General features: G+C 37.5%; 1 protein-coding gene across 3 annotated transcripts in view; it reads right to left on the bottom strand.

Annotated features, from left to right (window-relative positions):
- COMMD10 (COMM domain containing 10) overlaps positions 1–19,571 on the bottom strand; it is a 164,527-nt gene extending 144,956 nt beyond the window's left edge. For 2 of the 3 annotated variants that reach the window (XM_058538908.1, XM_058538917.1), the window contains exons 1-4: positions 19,492–19,571; positions 17,685–17,775; positions 10,688–10,798; positions 8,598–8,753 (exon numbers count right to left, since the gene is read on the bottom strand). In XM_058538908.1, the coding sequence (XP_058394891.1) occupies positions 8,598–8,753; positions 10,688–10,798; positions 17,685–17,775; positions 19,492–19,532 (399 nt within the window). In that variant the 5' untranslated portion in view covers positions 19,533–19,571. The remainder of the gene's footprint in view (positions 1–8,597; positions 8,754–10,687; positions 10,799–17,684; positions 17,776–19,491) is intronic. The other variant, XM_058538925.1, reaches the window with a different exon arrangement.
- Between the last annotated feature and the right edge of the window lie 2,606 nt (positions 19,572–22,177).

The raw sequence follows: 22,177 nt of genomic DNA, 5'->3' as shown, positions 1-22,177 counted from the left end.
TGGCAAAAGGATAGACATATAGACCCATCAATTGACTTCTGACAAAGGTGCCAAGGTAAACAATGCTGGAACAACTGGACATCTATATAGAAACGAACAACAACCCCTACCTAACACCAAACACAAAAATAAACTCAAAATGGATCACAGACCTAACTGTAAGTGCTAAAACCATCAAACTTCTAGAAGAAAACAAGAAAACCTTTGTGATCTATTACCTATTAGCATATATCACATAGATGCAAATAGATAAACTTCTTGAATCAATATTGGAGTTATCCTGCACCCAAGTGACTGCCTATCTCCACAAAGCACAATGCACAAATCATACTGCACAGGGCTACCCATTAGGCAGTCTCCAGAAGACATCAAAGATCCAAAAGTGACTGAACCAATGCCCTTCTTTAATGTCGCTGTTACACCAAATCATAGTAAAAGGTACAAATGCTTTATTACAAATTCACAACTTAGGGATATTCCCTAACCTATACCTTCAAGTTTAGATGCCACAAAAGTCAACCTAGTCTCATTGCCAGGGTGGGATGGAACTTAATTATACTCCTTGACCCATAGACTTCACCAAAATATCTAGTCATGGTCTTCATATCCAAGTTGTAAGGTTTTGAAGGAAAACATCAATGAATCATCCTTCAAAATGTTTGCCACCTCTGCATACCAAGAATATATGAGGATAATAGTACAAGTTGGAGGACACTGAAATGTCATTCAACTAATGTTCTCACAATTGGCAACACTCTGAAAAAGTACATTAACTCTATTTAGCAAGTGCACATCTTTGAATACTATGACATAAGAGTTATTTTGCTAACATTAATTTGTTAATGGTTCTGGTTTTAGCCAATAATTCATGAAGCAGAGAATACACTTCTGTTTCCAATAAGACTGATTAAGGATCTCTTAGATCTAAAGCTCTTTAAATTGATTGCTGCAGATATCAATTTAAAGAGCTTGATATCTGTTGCTGCAACAGTTAATGATATCACTTTTTGTTCCTGGGGAATTTCCATTTCAAGCTAAAGCAATTCTATATTTCTACTTTTAAAGAGGAAAAAATGTAAATAATTGAATCTAGTATTCCAGCAAAACTCAAGAGTCATGAAATAAATGAACCACAAAAGGCTTCAAGTACAACCAAACTGAGAACACAAAAGAACACTAGGAAATACAAAATATAATCCATACCCACTACTCTTTAGTGTTCTTTTCTCCACCAGTAAATACAAATATCCCTCTTTATAAGAAAACCTACTAGACTGAACTTCAAAATAGCACAATATGTAAAGCAGGGATATTGTGCATTTATTCATTCAACAACTATTTATTGAGAACCATTCTCTCTCAAGGGCCATTGAAAATAGTGAACAAAACAGACAAAAATTCCTGCCCGTGTGGAGTTTACAGTTTAGTAGTAGAGACAGACAATAAAAAAATAAACCAGTAAAATACATACTGGGCCAAATAAGAATAAATGTTGTGGAGAAAAATGAAGTAAGAAAGTACCGTAGAGGAGGGGGCACTTGTCACTATGATGATCAGGGCAAGATTCACCGATCAATGTGACATTTGAACACAGAGCTGAAGAAGATAAGGAAGCCAGCCACACGAACAACCAGGAGGAGAGCTTCTGAGGTAAAGAGATTACAGGTATCCAAACTGAGCCAGGTGGAGGGCGTTGAGAGGTGAAGGTCAACAAGATAGGTAGTAGACTGAGGGGGGTTATAGATCATGTACGGCCTTAAGGCAACTGTAAAAACTTTGCCTTCCATTATAAGCAACATGGAAAGCCTTTGGTGGATTTGGAGCAGAGGAGGGTAGAATAAGACTTATAATTTAAAAGAATCCCTTTTAGAGATCCTAATCTGGAAATGGTAGGAATTAGTTTACATCACATTAACCTTCTTGCAAATAAAAATTATAACCTCTAGACAAAATACTTAACGACCAATAATTTGAAGGCATTGGAGAATGACTAAAAGCAGGCAGAAGGGGAATTTAACTCATAAAAGAAGGGAACCACACGAGATGAGAGATTCACATTTATATGACTCCCCGAGACATGCAGCACAGGTTAGCTAAAACTCAAACACAAAGCCTCAGAGTTGGCTTGAGGCATCAGCAACCCCATTCCTAGATATTTACCCAAGGGAAAGGAAAACATACGTCCACAAAAAGACTGGTACACAGATGTTCATAGCAGTCTTATTCATAACAGCCAGAAACTGTAAACAACCCAAATGCCCATCAAGAGGAGTATGGCTAAACAAATTGTGGTATTTTTGTACAATGGAATACTACTCAGCAACAAAAGAATTACTGATAAATCTACTAACAACATGAATGAATCCAAAAATAAATTATATTGAGAGATATTAGTCAGACACATTTATTTGAGTCCATTTATTTTAAGTCCAAGAACAGACAAAACCCATCTGTGGTGATGGAAAGTGAGGGTGAGGGTGAAGGGAACTGTAACTGGGCACTTGCCAGGTGATGAAAATTTTCTCTATTTTGTTATGGATAATGATTAAATGGGTGTATATAATTTCTGAAACTCATCAAACTGAACACTTAAAATCTCTGCATTTTACTACAGGTAAACTGTATTTCAATAAAAAGTAGCAAATAAATATAGCAGCATTTAAGCCTCACAAACATTTATATTTAGTCAATTCCAGCACATGGAAAAACTATGCCTTTCACCTGATTCATAACATACCAACAACTAAAGTAATAAAAGTGGCAGAAATTTGAGTTGTATGTGGATATAATTACAACAAAATACCTTTCTTATAAATGCAGATGATAATGTTAAGCATTTAAATCTTGAAGAAGTGCTCATATATGTATTCATAGTTATATATTGTGTTGCAAGATTTAGCTGCATCAAGCATGCTTTTTCTGTCCTCTTTATACTAAAGCCATTCATCCATCCTTAGAATTCCAAAAAGAAATGAAACAAGGATATTAAAGAAAATAATAAAGCAAAAGAACACAATAAGTTTTAAAAATGTCAAATCCAAATTTCTAATTTCTTATAAAAGCCAGATATTTAACAATTAATGAAGCAAACTATCAGTTGTACATTTAACAATAAAGTAAATCTTATTATAACACCTTAAAGAGGATTTTCTTAAGAATGCTATAGGACCATTATTTTTTTTTTTCCTGAGGAAGATTCACACTGAGCTAACATCTGTTGCCAGTCTTCCTCTTTTTGCTTGAGGCAGATTTGCCCTGAGCTAACATCTGTGCTCATCTTCTTCTATTTTGCATATGGGATGCCGCCACAGCACAGCCGCCAACAAGTGGTGTAGGTCCACGCCTGGGATCCAAACCCCGGGCTGCCGAAGCGGAACTCGCCGAACTTAACCACGGGGCCAGCCTCTAGGACCATTATTATTTTAGGAACACTAGCCATCCATTTTTAAATTTAAGTTTCTCAAGTATCTGCAAGAAGATATGATGAAATTTCACTATATAATGAAATGAGTAGATATTATGAATAAATTTGCCATATTATTGGAAAAGTTAAGACCACTCTTAATAGAAGAAAATCACATTAAACACATTTTGAACATTTAAAACAGACATAACTGTCAAATTTATATTTAAAAATTCCCTAACAAACATATAAGTGCATTCTAAGAAAAGGAATCAGTGCATGTAGCCTTTAAAGAATAGGCTACTTAGAGTGCTTAAAATTTGCCTTACATATATTTCTCATAATCCTATCTATTACTGAGGAACAGCGTTAACTTGAAAATGAAAAAATATTTTAGAAAAAATATTATATAAAAAGAACACAAATTCTTTTCCTTAAGGTCTCAGAAAAAAGATACATATGTCAATAATATTTGACATGTAAAGTTTTTTTGCGTGTATGAGGAAGATTGGCCCTCGGCTAACATCCATGCCCATCTTCCTCTACTTTATATGGGACGTTGCCACAGCATGGCTTGACAAGCAGTGTGTCGGTCTGCACCCGGGATCCAAATCTGTGAACCCAGGGCCTCCAAAGTAGAGCGCGCGAACTTAACCACTACACCACCGGGCCGGCCCCGACATGTAAGTTTTTACATTTAGTTTAGTAGGAATATATGTAAAGGAATTCTAAACAGAATTTCAGGCATAGGATTAAACATAGTATTCAAGTTCTGTCTGAAAGGGGATTCATAATTTAATAAACGTCATGACCACACAGGAAATATAACAAAAATCAAACAGAAAATCTTTTTAGAAAGACACTATTGACATAGTGAACACTGATAAAAGAGGAAGAATATAAATACAAAGTAGTGGTGACAAGTCTCCAAAGAGGAAGGGTATTTAAAAAAAAAAAATGAGATAGGATAAAATTTTAAAATACCTTCAATCATATCCTGCAAAAAGCTATCACTAAGATTAATTTTCAATCTGCCTCTCACTTATTAGATCTAAATAATAGAAGACAAAATAAGGTGTTTTTAAAAATTGAATTAAAAATAAGGACCTTTCGATTTATTAACTTATTATTTAATTGAATCTGACTCTTTGAATTTAGAATTATTACACACAGACTTTCCACTGCAAGCACCACACAGACAGTTCACGAGTGAGCCCCTAAATTACCATAAACAATAGTCAGTCATTATAAATACACCTTTTGTTCATTATGTACTAAGTCACAGTCATATATTTTTGTTACAACTTAAATGACACGATCTACTTTCATACATGGCTATTTTAGTCACCATATCCTAAATAGCAGAGCAAATAAGGAAGATAACATTATAGCTGCCGGAGGTAGCATGATATAAAAGGAACAAGGCTTAAGCGAGATAGATCTGATTCCTATCTCAGCTTCACCATGGACCACTCGGGTTAACACGGCAAAATTACACCTTATAAAGTTTTATATCCTTCCTTTTCAAAGATATGAAATGCACACACATCTACGTAAACTACCCTGCATAACGCCTGACACAGAAAAGTTTTGCAGCTAACATCCAGGTGGTAGTATAGCATAATGGTTTAGGAGTGTGACTACTTGTGTCAGATCCCAATTCTGCCCCTTACTTAGCTGTATGACCATGGACTAATTATTTAATCTAAGCCTGAATTTTATTTTAAGTATAAACTAGAACTATTAATGGGTTTTACAAGATATGAAGCACTTAGTAGAGTATTTGGCCTACGATAAACATAAGAAATGTTTGCTATTATTATATTATCTTAATTAACCATTCAAGGCATTAAAATAATGTATTAGCTATCCTCTCATATACTCTGAATTGGCAAAAGTTAATTCCAGCATTCTCAAGGGGCTAATGTACAATTAATCATGTTCTTCCAACTTCTTTTTTACATATTTTATATGACAACTGATTAAAACACTTCTTAGGGGGCCGGCCTCGTGGCTTGGCGGTTAAGTGCACGTGCTCCGCTACTGGCGGCCTGGGTTCGGATCCTGGGTGCGCACTGACGCACCGCTTCTCCGGCCATGCTGAGGCGGCATCCCACATACAGCAACCAGAAGGATGTGCAACTAGGACATACAGCTATCTACTGGGGCTTTGGGGAAAAAAAAAAGGAGGAGGATTTGCAATAGATGTTAGCTCAGACCTGGTTTTCCTCAGCAAAAAGAGGAGGATTAACACGGATGTTAGCTCAGGGCTGATCTTCCTCACAAAAAAAAAAAAAACACTTCTTAAACAGAAGTTAATGTAATGCAACAATGCAGCATAATATGGAGAAAAAATAATACTTTTAAAAAAGAAACAAACTATCATCCAGAACACATTGAAAAATGACTTTCTATTAGAAGCAGCAAAAGAAATATTTTTAACTGTACAAGTATACCGTATTTGTATAAATGCAAGAAAAGATTGGACCCTATAAAATAGAAGAAAATTATAAATAGAGAACAGGCACATATTAAAAAGCAAGTGGATTTTTTTTTTTAATGGAGATAATTGAAAGAAGAATTTCAGGGACACAAAATGGAAAACCTAAAATCTGTACAGGATATAGGAAAAAGTAGAAACCGAAATGATGAAAAATGAAGCAGCGACATGGAAGACACTTGAGAGCTCTTAGAATGCAGAGTTAAAAAAAAAAAAAAGGAGAGAGATGAACACAATAAAGGTGCATTTTCTAAAAACCTATAGCTAACATCCTAACTTACTGGTGAGAGACCAAATGCTTTCTCTCTAAAACTGGGAACAAGATAGGATGTTCGAACTTACCAATCCTATTCAATATCATATTAGAAGTCCTAGTCAGTGCAATAAGAAAAGAAAAACAAATGAATGGACTGGAAAGGAAGAAATAAAACTGTCTATTCATGGACAGCATGACTGTCTACAAAGAAAATTACAAAGAATCCACAAAAAAAACCTGCTAAACTAATTAATGAGTTTATCAAGGTCATATAATACAAGGTCAATATACAAAAATCAATTATGTTTCTATATACTATCAGTAAACAATTGGAAACCAAAATTTTTAAAACAGTACCATTTACAACAATTCCAAAAAAACTAAATACTTAGGTACAAATCTAACAAAATATGCACAGAATCTGTATGCTGAAAAATGAAAAACACCAATATAAGAGATCAAAGAGGACCTAAATAAATAGAGAGAGAAACTCAATACTGTTAAGAAGCCATTTCTCTACAAAGTGATCTATAAATTTAACATAATCTCAATCAAAATCCCAGCAAGATTTTTTGTAGATATAGAAAAGCTGGTTTTCAGATTTATATGAAAAGGCAAAGAAACTAGTACAGCCAAAACAATTGCAAAAAAGAACAAAGTTAGCAGACTCACACTACCTGATTTTAAGACTTACTATAAAGCTCCAGTAATTAAAGCAGTGCTATATTGGCATAATGATATACAAAATAGACAGATCAATGGAACCAAATAGAGTCCAGAAAAAGACGCACACAAATATGTCAAATGATCTTTGACAAAGGGGCAAAGGCAATTCGTGACAAAAGGATGTTTTCCACAAATTATGCTGGAACAAATGAACATGCATATGCAGAAAAAAATAACTTTGAGCTGCACCTTAACGCCTTACACAAAATTAACTCAAAATGGATCTTAGACCTAAACGTAAAACATAAACCTACACAACACTTAGAAGAATACAAAAGAGAAAATCTTTGTGACATTTCTACAAATTCTTAGACACAAAACCAAAAGCAGGAACAATAAAAGAAAAAAATTGTTAAAATCAAACTTCATCAGAATTAAAAGCTTTTGCTCTGCAAAAGACACTGTTAAGAAAAAAAAAGAAAAGGGAAAGGAAAGCTACAGACTAGCAGAAAATATCAGCAAATCATATATCTGACAAAGAACTTCAACCTAGAATCTATAAAAAACTCACAAAACACATTCTACACATTGTAACAACAACGACAAAAAAATCCCTACGCATTTCTATATGCTGTGATTTACACCTGCAATTGTCCTTTATTTTACTATAATGAGACTTCTTTATTTTCCATAATGTGGATATATAGTTAGGCAAAAGATATGAACAGACACTTCACCAAAGAAGGTATACAGATGGCAAGTAAGCACATAAAAAGATCACCAACATAATCTGTTATTAGGGAAATGCAAATTGAAAACACAAGATACCGTTACAAACTTAATAGAATGGCTTTAATAAAAACAACTGACAATACCAAGTGCTGACAAGGATTTGGAGCTACTGGAATTCTCATATAATGACAGTGAAATGCAAAATAATACCAATCCTTCACAAATTCTTCCGGAAAACAGAAAAGGAGAGGAGAATACTTCCCAACTCATTTTAGGAGGCCAGTATTACCCTTATACCACCAAAGACATCATAAGAAAACTACAGACCAATACCTCTCATGAACACAGATGGAAAAATTTTTAACAAAATATTAGCAAATCAAATACAGCAACATACAAAAAGGATTATACACCATGACCAAGTGAGATTTAGCCCAGGAATACAAAGTTGGCTGAAAATCTGAAAACCAATTATGTAATACAACATATTAATAGAAAAAAGGGCAAAATCCAAATGATCATCTTAACCTCCATTAAGAGTGACTAAAGGTTACTAAAGAGCTTTGTGACACTGCTGTTATTTTATATTTTTCTCAAAGTGTTCATTTTGTTCACTATTTGCTACTCAACAAATACTGACTACCTTTTGCATGCAAGGCATTCTGCTAGGCAGAATACACAGAATACAGAAACACAAAACACAAAAACAAATAATTATGTGATTCAGTAAAAATTATATTAAGTCTATACATATGTACACAGTTAAAAGAATAACCAACTCTGCCCAAGGGCTCAAGAAAAAAAAAGACTGTTTCATTTCTATTCTTAAGTTATAGAGGCATATTTTAAACTGGCAATTAAAATTGAATCCAATTGTGGTAGCAAATAGGTATAGAAATAATTTTATAGGAATATTGTTAATATACTTACTTTTGCCTGACCCTACATCTCTACAAATATTATCACTTTAAAAACACTTCAGGTATAAAATTTATGCCATACAATATTGAAAAATATCTTCAGGGTAGTATATCCTATACCTTGTGGGGAGCAAGAATCCTCTGCCTGAATTTTTCAACTGTCTCTTGACCCATAGAAGACCAAGCATTGACAAATGCTTCTGCTTTGTCTTGTGTAAGGCGAATGTTCTCTAACTGCTGCTGCAAAGCCGCTGGCTTCACGTTGTGATATACTGCCTATTAAAGAGAAAAAAAAAATTACACATATTCCTAATATTCACACAGAGACCTTGCTCTATAAACAAATACAAAATTATTTTTAAATGATTTAAATCAAAAGAATATATCATATTTTTATAGCAGAAAGTTTTGATTATTTTACAAATAATATACACAACCAAGAGCTGGAAGATTCAGGATTAAATGGCCTAAATTATTCAGGCTAAACTTTTTCATTTTTGCCTGTGGTTTAAGTAATCCTAAACCTACTTAAATGAAAAATGTCTTCTTTGCTTTAGCTATGTAAATGGTACCCTAATTAAACTGTCATTTCCTTATTTCACTTAATTATTTCAAAGTGTACAATGGTTTTGTTTCTCAATTAACAAAATTTTTCCAAGAAGCACATTCTCAAAACTACTTTCATCTACCATTTTCCTAGGTAATATATAATTAAAAAATTATAAAAATTTTTAAGTGATATCTGTTCTATTTCTTACATTATTCTGGAAAAATTTTCTCATAAACCCCATGCTGCTCTGTCCTATCTGATTATCCTTTTCTTCTATTGAACAGTCACTAAGGATAAGCACCACAGTCATCTTTATGATCTGCAATCTGTATAAGGCTGTGTGTAGTAGATACCTGGCAGCTGGTCCTCGTAACAGTATCTGTTGACTACAATGCTCATGAAGCCACAAAACTATTTAAACTTTTATTTCACATTTATTTTATTCTATTTAATCAACCAAGAGGAATTTATTGAGAATCTATTTTAAGCCCAGCAATGTGCTAGGTTTATACAAGATGCACAAAAAATATGATCCCGGCCCCTACAAATTCAAAACCTAGTGAAGGAGACATAACTGACACAGATGAAAAAATGAAAGACTAACAATGTGCTCTACTATGATAAGGCCAGGACAAAAGGAATCCAAATAAGAGGAAGACTGCAAGCATCAGGGGTCAAGGCTGCAGTGGGAGGAGACGTGACTTGAAGGGGAACTTAAACAATGAACTGAAGTTAGATGAGAAGAAGGGATGCAGAAGGGCAGTTGAGTAGGAAGAAATAGCAAGAGCAACCGTCCTTTGACAACTGCTTCTTTTCTAAATGTTTTATCATCCTAGTCCAATAAATCTCCCAAAATCATCTATTAAATTTCTTAAATAAAATGTGTTCATGTTTTCGGGGCCAGCCTGGTGGCCTAGTGGTTAAGTTCAGTGCACTCCGTTTCAGTGGCCTGGGTTCAGTTCCTGGTCCTGGACCTACACCACTCATTGGCAGCCATGCTGTAGTGACGACCCACATACAAAATAGAGGAAGAGTGGCAACAGATGTTAGCTCAGGGCCAATCTACTTCAGAAAAAAAAAAGTGCTCATTTTTTCAAATTATTATACCAAGTAACAATGAATTAAAATCTTTTATAACTGTCTCAAGTCAATGAAGTCTTAATTCATATTGTCAAATACTTTACTTACACTACTCAACATTAAGATTGTTTTGTAGAACACAATACTGTTGAAAAAATCATACGAGCAAATTTTTTTTTTACTACATCAAAATTCTTGATTACAGTGGCATAGTGGTCAAGTTTGCATGTTTCGCTTCAACAGCCCAGGGTTCGTGGGTCTGGATCCCAGGCATGGACCTGCACACCGTGGCTCATCAAGCCATGCTGCAGCGGCGTCCCACATATAAAAAAAGTAGAGAAAGACTGGCACAGATGTTAGCTCAGCGACAATCTTCCTCAAGAAAAAAGAGGATTGACAACAGATGTTAGCTCAGTGCCAATTTTCCTCACCAAAAAAAATATATATATAAAAAAATATATATATTCACAGCTTCCATCTACACACTATATTTTTAACAAACAAAATGTTATAGATATCATAGCAATACAAACATATAGTAAACAAACCACCGTCACGAAGTTTGGGGCAATAAAAATACCTGTTCTAAAATGAATGATATTGTTTCAAGAACTAGGTGAAGATCTTGTTTCTCTAGAGAAAATGCGGCTTGAAGTTTTTCTTCCTCTTCTTCACTGAAACTGTTCTCAGCCTAAAACACAAAAGCAATCTACTAGCATACATGTAAGTATTCAAAATTCACTCAACAGAAGATTCATTTATTCATATATGGAATGAGAACGTGAAACAAAAAGTGAGGCCATGGTGAAAGAAACTGATGTGTTTGTAAATTTCAATATCTCAAAATCATAGCACAGTTCAATATCTGGATCTTGTCAAATAAAGCTTATTTTTAGAAAACAGTATTAAGTCCTATGATTTACAGGAGGTGGAAAATTACAGTAAATAGCATAACAAATGGACATGTAGAAAAAATACTAGAATACAAAACTAGAAGGTAAAAACCCCAAAATGTTAACAATAATTAATAGTAATTTCCATCTTCACTCACTCAAAAATATTTACTATCTATTATATGCTACGTAGACAGTTCATGTCCTCAGGTATACTATATTCTAGTTAGAAAGACATATCAAAACAAATAATTATTCAAATAATTTCTATTTGATGAGTTCTGCAAAAGTATGGGTTATTATAGGAGCATATATAAAGCAGGAAATTAAGTTTTTTTTATAATTTCAATATTTTCCAAAACTTACACATTACACAATTACTTTTTTTTTTTTGAGGAAGATTGGCCCTAGGCTAACATCTGTTGCCAATCTTCCTCTTTTTCTTTTTTCTCCCCCAAGCCCCAGAACACAGCTGTATATCCTAGTTGTAGGTCCTTCTAGTTCTTCTAATGTGGGATGCCGCCTCAGCGAGGCTTGATGAGCAGTGAGTAGGTCCACGCCCAGCATCCAAACCAGCTAACCTCAGACCGCCCAAGCAGAATGTGCTAACTTAACTGTTATGCCATTGGGCCGGCCCCTACACAATTACTTTTATAAGCAATATATGAAAGAAAGAAAACAATTAGCCAACTAAGTATACCCTCTGGCTAGTCTCCTTTCTTTCATTTCCAATATAATCTCCTTGATCTAAAGATATTGGTTTATGAAGTATAAAAAATGTACACTATTAGACCAGCTTTTAAATAAAAATAAATACTTTATCCACACATACTAAAAACAACTTTCTCTACTGCTGCCTCTCCCCAATAGCAATATGGAGAAGTTTCAGAAGTTCCATAAGTCCCTGCCTTGACAGCTTAGGATGATGCACAAGTGTATAGTCGCTCAACAGAGGCAGCTTTAGAACTCTCAAACTGGGAAATTTTTGGAGGCTAGTCACCAGAACTCCCAGTGTCCACTACCTATGTTATGACTGAGAAAAATATGAACAAAATTTGAGCAAAATGTCAATCACTTACCTTAAGAGCACTGTTTTGATTTACAAGTTCCAGAATTTCTGTGACTACCATACATCTTCTTGAAATAATGAGCTACAGTGCCAGATTTTATCAATATGAGGAATATAATAACAGCATTACTTATGTATAAGCACTGAACCACATGTTGCATTAAATTCAATGGATATTTACAATTTAACTTTCAAATCTGTTGAACTGATTCCTTTTAATATATACCAAATAAGCTGTTTTCACAAAATAAAAATAGTGACTGAGCATGTAGAAAAATAAACTTTAGCGTCCCCAATATACACAAGAAAGTAAGATTTTTTTAAAAAGACCTAGAGAAACAAAAGGAACATTCTCAAGATCTTCAAGGGCATTATATTAACAAAGTGGAGTGAAGGGAGACAAGGGAATATTTATCTCTCCCCACCCAATGGGACATCAGGCATGCATCCTTAAAATAAGGTAGAGCTTAAGATATGTTAGCAGAACAGCAAATGGAGAATACAGCCATAAAACAAAGTTCCAAACACATATTCAACACCTTGCTCCAACAATGACCCTGTGTAGATAAATATTAAATCTAAGTCCCTCTATTTGCTTCCAAATAGCAGCAGTTTAACTTCTTTCTATCTACTGAAACCAAATTGATAACAAAGGCTACCTCTAGGGAAGTATGGCAGTTTTATTATGTCAGCAAATTCTTTAACACTCCTCCCTTCAAAAGATGGAGCCTAATCTCCTTTCCCTTGAAAGTGAGCCAAACCTAGTGACTTACTCCTAACAAGTAAAATATAGTGAAAGTGAAGCTATGTGATGTCCAAGGTTAGGTCATAAAAAGCACAGCACCTCCCCATCTCTTGGATCACTTGCTCCGGAAGAAGCCCAACTCCATGTCTGGAGGAAAGGCCTGGGTGGCAAGGAACTGAGGCCTCCCACCAACTGCTGCCACCAGCTAGTCATATTGGAAGGAAATCTTCCAACCCCATTCAAACTTCCAGATAACAGCCCCAAACAACATCTTACAGCAACTTCATGAGAAACTCCAAGCCAGAACCACCCAGCCAAGCCACTCCTAAGTTCTTGACCTATAGGAATTGTGAGAGATAATAAATGTTTATTGTTGTTTTAAGCTGTGAAGTTTTGGGGTAATTGTAATTCAGCAATAGATAACTAATACAAGAGAGAATTAAGATGGAAGGAGGGGCAAGAGTTAACCAAGGGGGCATTTCAGTTTGTCCATACTGTTTAAATTTTTTAAACAAAAGCTTATTCATAAATTATTTGTGAAATTTAAAATGTTATTAAAATGCTTAATTTAAGCACTCTGAGTATTTTGAATTATATGGGGCACAAAAAAGCAAATTAAAAAATCCATGCTGGGGCCGGCCTGGTGGCATAGCAGTTAAGTGCGTGCACTCTGGTTCTGTGGCCTGGGGTTTGCAGGTTCGGATCCCGGGCATGCACCGATGCACCGCGTGTCAAGCCATGCTGTGGCGGCGTCCCATATAAAGTAGAGGAAGGTGGGCATGGATGTTAGCCCAGGGCCAATCTTCCTCAGCAAAAAAAGAGGAGGATTGCCAAGAGATGTTAGCTCAGGGCTGATCTTCCTCACACATACAAAAAAAAATCCCTTCTTTCAACTCCTCTTTATCTTTTTGGTTTTTTTGTTTTTTTTGAAGAAGAATTACTTTTCTTAACATGAAAGATGAGGGAACTAATCTCAATTCCACATACACTTGAAATCAGGTCATATTCGTCAGAAAATTATAGAGGTCTTCTATTCTATGAAGATAGTATATTATCTAAATAATTATGAAGGCAATTAGGTTTAAAAAAGTCAGAGCATGGATCTAGAAACAGAGAGGACTGTGGTCCAGAGTCCAAGCTCTGACTCACACACACAGTCACACACACACAGTGGAAGGACACATGGTACTAGTACTCTGCATACACCATAATTTTAAGTGTATATATATATCATTCTTACACAATAAATCAATTTGTAAGAAGCCCTCCACATTGACTATAAAATAAAAGCATTTTCAGCGATAAACTACTCTTTTCTTTTTTGTCCACATAGGTGGGGCAAGTTCTTCTTTGTGCAGTTCTCTCTCGCACGTTGTAAGACATTTAAAGTTCTAGGGCATTAAATGCAGCAGTACCCTCCACACATTGTAACAAACAAAAAAAATCCTCAGGCATTTCTATACGCTGGGACACAGTCACAGATGTGACTGTCCTATCTGTCATAATGGGGAAATACAGTGGTACCCACAAGTGAATCTATCAAGTAAATGAACTTCTGTTTTAAACTTCTGAAAGAAATAGCTCTAAAATGCACAGCATCCATTCTAGAATTTTGTAAACAAAGTATATTGAATTAAAATAATCTCTTGTGATGACTCAGGTCATAATCATGAGCATCAGAGTTCTGTGCTCAAGTATCCTAAAGAACTCCTAAGATACACTGATGCTTTTTCACTTCAGCAAAAAAACCTCAGACCTCTGTGCTTTCATCTTTCTTGTGTCTGATTTTCATAATTCTTCCATTTCATTCCATGATCAGTAGTCAATTCTTGAAACAGCCTACATGCCCCATTACAGCAGCACCTTCATCCTCCAGTTTGCTGTTTCTAGTCTGCCATGGCCAGGAACCCAGATAGCTGATCTCTCAGAACTAGACATGCTGCATATTTACATTAATAGGCTTTGTGTGAGGGACTGAAAGTCTCTTCTATGGAGCAAAGTATATGAGTTTTTTTAATTGCATGAGTTGTGACAGCTATTTTTGAAACTCAGAAGACATAAATGTTTATTTCTAAGTTCCCAGCTATAGAAGTTAATCAGACTTCCCTCAGTATTTCCCCACAGATTCTATTAGAATGTTGGATGGAACAATTCTTTGTGCAGGACTGTCCTGCACATTGCAAGACATTTAAAGTTCCTGGGCATTAAATGCCTGCAGCACCCTCCAAACATTGTAACAACCCCCCAAATTGCCATGTATTTCTATATAGTAGGATGGGCCAGGAAGATGACCAGTTCAAAGAGGATTCCCAAACCCATGCTTAGGCGTGCCCATATTCTATACCTCAGCTGTCCTAGTTTCCCCATGTTTATCCTACGAGGGATTCCAAGGAAGCAGTCTGGACAAAAACAGATATCCTCTGCCTATTGACAGATTAAATTCGGTAAAATCAAAGTGCCAAGCTGATAACAGTTAAAAGAGCAACCAAATCCCTAAACCTCTTCATCAATCTACCTGCATCAGGTTTCACTGTTGTAAGAGCTCTGCTTGTTTCAAGGCAAAAGCCAATTTGACAGACCAAGAGCACATACAAGAAAGCTGGCAGATCCCGAATGATTCTGCAAACTGTTGGATAAGAGCTCTTACCCCATTCGGAGCCCCTCTGGAGGAACATTCCCTGAAACTGTCCAGGAAAAAAAATTGTGCACCTTTCTTGACTTTCTTTCTTAGCAGGCAAGTAATCACATACATATATTTCTGTCCTAGGTCGCTTCAGCTCTCAACAACCACACCTCCTCATCTCCACTCCCCTATCTCTAGCGGCATAGCATCCAAGCATCTCCGTGGAATGCTTCAGCCACTCAGTTTCTCTAAGATAGATATTAACTATTCTCAACTCCAGAGGTGACTGAGGGTCAAAAACAAACTACACATCATAATTTTCCCTGCAAATGTTCCATCCTTCTTCAGTATGAAGAACAAAAGATGTATATAAGAGTTTTTTGTTCCATATTGTTTTATATGTTTAAGAAGGCAGCCACCAGCTCCGAAAATCAAAGCAGAACTTCTATGTAGATTGCCTGCATCATTCACTTTTAGACTGACTGATATACTATTTCATACTCTTTCCTGAGGTTTACTGTAATGGGTTAAAGGGATGGATTCTGGAACCAGACTGTCTTACTAGCTAGCTGTGTGACTCTGGGCAAATTACTTAACTAGTCTCTATCTCAGTTTCTTCAAGAATAAAATAAGGATGACAACAGTACCGACTTCTTAAAGTTGCTATAAGGATCAGATGAATTAATAATACAAAGCCTTTAGAACACTACCAGCCACAGAAGGAGCAATGTAACTGTGAATAGCAAACACCACAGAATGTAGCTGCTACTGTTGTTGTTGTTCCTCCTGTCTCTCCATCTACATTACAAATTCCTTACAGGCAGGAATTTAGAAGACCTACATTTGTTTTCTGTTTCCAATGGCAAGGAAAAGAATTAACTCCAAGAATAGTAATTGAGTGCAGACTGCATAAGTATCAACTTATTAGGTACAGGAAATACAGAGATGAGTAAGACGTGATATTCAAGGCATTCAAGGTCAGAGAGAAACCTTGTAATCATGAAACAAATACTTACGAAGCACTGAAGTGAGGTGAGAATGAACCAAGTGTTTTAGAAGCACAGAAGAGAGAACAACAAACCGCTAAGAGTGAGATCGTGAAACCTCTGAAAGAGGAATAGTTTATTCACTAAAGAGGGAAGAAGAATACTGCAGGTAAAGGAAAGAGTATACGCACAGAGTAAAAAAAAAGTTCACGGCACGTTCTAGTAAAAGAGTATAGTCCAGTGTGACTGGAGCGCTTGCAAAGTAGAGAGAATATAGGTTGTGGCCATATTATAATATTATTATAATACAATACAATGTTAAGGATTTTGAATGTTTAACTTTTTCCCATGGGGCAATGGAAAGTCACTGATGGCTTTGAACACTGTAAAGATATGATCAACTCTTTTTTTTTTAGGAAAAAAATATTTGGAAAGATAAATGCAATAGCATTATGAAGAAGCAATGGAAAGGGAAAAGGCTATAAGCAAAGATATCAGTTTGAAGGTAATTATTGTAGTCCAAGGAGGAGAAAATAAGGATCTGAACCAAGACTACGAGGAGAACTTGGATTTGAGAGACACTTCAGAGGGAGAAAAGGCTTTGGGCTGGCTCCTCACCAGGAAAAAGAAATGGACAGAGTCAGGTTCTTGTTTAATGGTGATGCCTGGCACCAGGCAGAGCAGTTAGTAGATGCTCCATAAACATGTGTCGGATGGAATTAAACTTTTATAACCTAATAAAGAAGTTAACTTAGATTGGTGACCAAGCAGTGAATTACATCAATACATCCAAAACACCTACACCCTTGAAATAAAAGTGAAAGAAAAAGATTAAATGCAAGATCAAATACTGGTTGATAGCAAATACCACAGCATTATTTTTAAGAAGAAAGAAATCAGAATTTTCCCAAAGCATGTTTCACAGAACCTTAATCCCAAGATATATACCATGATAAAATAGTTCTAAGATCAAACACATTCAGAAAATTTTGCATACCATATTCACCTTTAAATATTTACTATAAACACTACCATATAATATACTCTGAAAAGTTCCATAATAAAAAAAATTAAATTTAATGAAGACAGAGTTTCCCAAACTTTTGATCATGGGACATTATCAAATTTTCTAGAGACCCAGTGTTCCTGAGGATACAGTGAGGAACACTATACTTTGAAAAAAGTTCTTTAAATAGAAACACAGAGTTTCAGTGAAATCACAAGAAAGTATTATAAGCTATAGAAATGCAAAAGTACAAACCTTCAGGTGAAGTTTTTGAAGAATTCGGGTGAGCAATCGTGGAAATCTTCCTATATCTATTGCATTAATCAGCGACACTGCTTTCTTCATGCTAAATAAATTCATAAAACAAAGTTTTAAAGTGAGTTTTCCAAGTGGCATTGTACTTGCTTAGAGTACAGTTGTCTATAACTGCAGTTATCTATAAGTTTTCATTTCAACAACTCTGATTGCTATAAGGTAAGCCTGAGTGAAATAAAGAAAAACAGATGATGGCCAGCCAAGAGGCAGAGCATTTCCAAAAAGATGTCCCCCAAAAGTAGTTTTGTTGAAAAGGTCCATTTGGCAAATTTTCTCCTTCTTGTGGGCAAGGAAAACTACTAACTGAAGCTTGTACTCTGTGGGGAATAGCACAAATTTAGCAGTGGGTGTTTAAGTATCTGCTTAACCCCAAATGGAACTCTGAAAAGTGAGAGGAGGGAAGTGGCTATTACACCAAAAATATAAAGAAAAGAATGCTGCACGGCACATAACGGAATTAAAAAAACCTACATACACAACTATTTGGGGTCACTAAGTACACAGTTGTTTTAAAATCCTGCTTCAATTGTAATAAGCAACTTTATTTTGTGTGTGTGTGTGAGGAAGATCAGCTCTGAGCTAACATCCATGCTAATCCTCCTCTTTTTTTTTTGCTAAGGAAGACCGGCTCTGAGCTAACATCTATTGCCAATCTTCCTCCTTTTTTTCCCCCCAAAGTCCCAGTAGATAGTTGTATGTTATAGTTGCACATCCTTCTAGTTGCTATATATGGGACGTGGCCTCAGCATGGCCGGAGAAGCGGTGCCTGGGTGCGCGCCAGGATCGGAACCGGGGCCGCCAGTAGCGGAGTGCCTGCACTTAACCCTTAAGCCACAGCGCCGGCCCCTGTAATAACCAACTTTAAATTACGTGATAATTCTATTGCACCGTATTGGATATAGTTTCCTGATGTGGTGTGTGTCACCCAGGACACTGGTGTGAGGAAAGAAACTGGCTGTCAGAAGTCAAGGAATCCAGGAAGAATGAAAAACTTTAAGAAGACAACTCTCTTCTTCAAGAAGATTGCTGCCCAATCCAAGCGCAAAGAGGATATTTTCCAACTTCAATTATTTGCCATATATACTTCACAACTTTTTCTGCATCTACAAATCACCTGCACTATTATTTTAAGTTAAATGGAGTCATTTTTACTTAAATAATTTTACTTTAAAAGAGAACTTTATATCATCACCATGGACAGCTGACTTACCTACCATAATTAGAAATTAACTAAAAAGAAACAAAATGAAAACAAAAGCACTGTTACCAAATGCTGACTAGATACTGTTACCAAGCAAAAACTCCTAGCCTGAGGCTAATTCTATCTTGATTGAAAAGAGATATTCACAAGACCACCCAGCACCAGTGGGAGCCTTTCTCATAATCAGAAGGTCTGAAAGAGAATTGGAAACGGAAACGGAATGCCTTTCCACTTGATTCAGCACTAGTCCAGGTGGGCCTGGGTACTTCCGATCCCGCAGTCTGGGAACAGTGACACAGACCACACACCGGCGGACGGAGCTCAGCTGCCCGCGCACTGTGACCCACGTAGGTGAACCCCCGTGGAGGCGGGGGCGCCCACAGTCCCGCGCACCCCTGCGGGGCTCGCATCGCCTCTTGGGGAGCCCCGCGCCCACCCTCCCGACCTGGGCCCCGCCTCGGCGCCGAGGCGACAGGCAGCAGGGACATCCTTGCGCCGGCCCTGTCCGCGCTCCCCCCGGGGGTTGCTCCCCAGCGAGGCGGCTACCTGGGGCTCTCCCGCAGGATCAGCGCCGCGGCCGCCGCCATCCTCGAAGCTCCCTCGCCCGGCCGCCGCCTGTCAGCTGCTCGGAGCCCCACCAATGGCGGCCGCGGCGGACGGAAAGCCGGAAGGCTCAAGCCGCGCAGGGCCGCCCGGGCCTCCCGTCTCCCGCGGGCCTAACGCTCAGGTCCTGTTCTGCCGGCCTGGAGGGGCGACGGGGCGTCACCGTCGTCCTCCCCGCCACTCTAACCGTTCGGAGTTAGGGCTGTACGCATATTAATTCATTTATATTTATACATTTACTTATTATAATATATACATGTGTGTACATAGCTGGATGTGTGTGTATATTTTTACGTATTATGTATGTCGTTTGTGTGTATTAACATATACATTTAGGAGTGTGTACATATACTGTTTTTTTTAATAAAGTTGAAGCACTCCCTCCGTGTCAGGCCTGCGCTGCAGAGAGGTGGGCGGATGGAGCCCCAGGCTCCGAGCGTCACCCCGCAGGAGGTGTCGCGTCGCCAGCTCCAGTCTGGGCGCTGTGTGATGAGCCCTGGCTGTATCTGCAGCCCTGGAGCTCTGCAGGGCGCCACGCGGAGCTTGCAGTATGTTCGCTCATTTGTTCAACAGTATTCATTGGGCGCCATGTGCCAGGCACTGCGCTAGGCACTTGGGATACAAAAGACCAAAATTTCTGCCCTCGGGGTTCGCCAGCAGTTCAAATGGACAAGTATTTGTTGCGTCCCTCTTTGGGGTCCGGCACTGAGCTAGGTACTGCATAGTTGGAAAGATGGATTGCCGCAGAGACTGCCGTTAAGGATCTCACAAGGGAGCAGGAGATAACACGGGTTCATGAATACCATGGTCTGCCTTAAAGAAAAACAAGTAGTGTATTAAGATAACAGTGCTAAGGCATCAGAGGTACGATCAGGAAAGCTTCCTGGGGCAGGTGGCATGAAGAAGCACTGAATGATAGGTTGTGGCATGTGCACTTAGTCTGGTGAGAAATGGGGAACCATTAAATGTTTTCAAGCAAAGACATTTTTGTGATGAGAGCTTTTTTTTTTCTTTTTTTGAAGATTACTGTCAGTTACTGTCAGCAGAATGGTAATTGGATTGGAAAGAGGAAAGCCAGATAGGAAACTATTGCAATAATCTATGGAACACAATACAATCCTGTGGTAGTAAAATGTTGTTGGAAAAAGAAAAGATAGTGGACGGATTAGAGTTACATTTCAGCTGTAGAATCTTCAGGAGCTGGCAAACGATTGAATTTAATTTTCTTACCAAATTATGTTTTACTTAAATTATTATTTAAATTAGTTGGCATTCCTAGAGCAGCCCAAAAACATTCTGAAAGGAGAAGCCAGATTGCAAATTAAAAGTGAATAATCCCCACATGGATAACTGAGTCAATTATACAGTGTGTTGAACACATACAAATACATTTAGTTCCACAACACTCCACACACTCCTCAATTTATGCAGTATTTGAAAAAGATGTATGTGAATCTACATAAATTATAGGTCTCTGATACAAACACAGATTACCTTACCTGGCACAACTTTAAAAGGGTCCCAGTTGCCTCAACTTTTGAATCATTTCCCTTTTGTCTTAATCCATTGCCTAAAGATGAGCCACTAACCAGCTAAAACCATTTTGAATCTCTAGTGAAGTTTACCTCCTCCTCCATTCCCTCCAGTCCGTGAGATTTTGAGCAAAAGAGCATCATGGTGGTTTGAGCCCTGAATCTGTAATCTGGAACAAAGCACTTTACCTCCCTAAGTTTCCTATTCCTGACCTGCAAGGTGGGGGTGCGAATAATGTCTGCTCCCGTGGGCTGTGATGAGAATTAAATAAGGTGACATGTATGTGCAGGAAACACTCTGCCCTCCCTTGTAAAACAAAGCACAGACTTCCAAGGTCTTAGCAAAAGAGACTCCAGTGGACACAGAGGCCTCTCACTCTAATTTTCTTCATTTTCACTGAGAGGGTGATCACTTCTTAGTACCAATTGTTGCTATAAAGGATTGATGCAGTGAATAATTTTACCCCTTAAATGAGACCCTCACCCAAAATATGTCTGTGGTCCCTGGAGTATAGGCATATATATCCATGAAATAGTCCTTGAAGGGGCCGGCCCCCTGGCGTAATGGTTAAGTTTGTGCGCCCCACTTCGGCTGCCAGGGTTCGCCGGTTTGGATCCCAAGTGCTGACCTATACCACATGTCAGCCATGCAGCAACCCACGTGCAAAATAGAGGAAGACTGGCACAGATGTTAGCTCAAGGCTAATCTTCCTCAAGCAAAAAAAGAGGAGGATTGGTAGGAGACATTAGCTCAGGGTGAGTCTTCCTCAGCCAAAAAAACAACAAATAAGTCCTTGTAGTTGTCTACCTGTTGCCACCTGCTAGAGAACAGGAAATATACCTCCTGGAGGCATAATTCCATAACCACTCTTTACTTCTAAACCCCAAACTTGTTAACCCAGCTATATGATGGACAGAGCCCAGATCTGCTGCCCCTGATTTTTATGGCTACCTAACATGCTGAATGCCCCCCAAATTTCTTCCATACCCTTGCCTTCATTGCAAGCTTCCACAAAATATACCTTTCTTTACCTTGTATGTCAGCCTGGGTTCTCTAGAACACAACCTGAGTTACATGCTGGTGCTTCATCTGGGGC

The sequence above is a fragment of the Diceros bicornis genome, chromosome 1 (assembly GCF_020826845.1).
Source record: "Diceros bicornis minor isolate mBicDic1 chromosome 1, mDicBic1.mat.cur, whole genome shotgun sequence".
Classification (NCBI taxonomy): domain Eukaryota; kingdom Metazoa; phylum Chordata; class Mammalia; order Perissodactyla; family Rhinocerotidae; genus Diceros; species Diceros bicornis.
The sequence above is the reverse complement of the archived record's forward strand: the minus strand, read 5'-3'. Positions and strand labels throughout refer to the sequence as shown.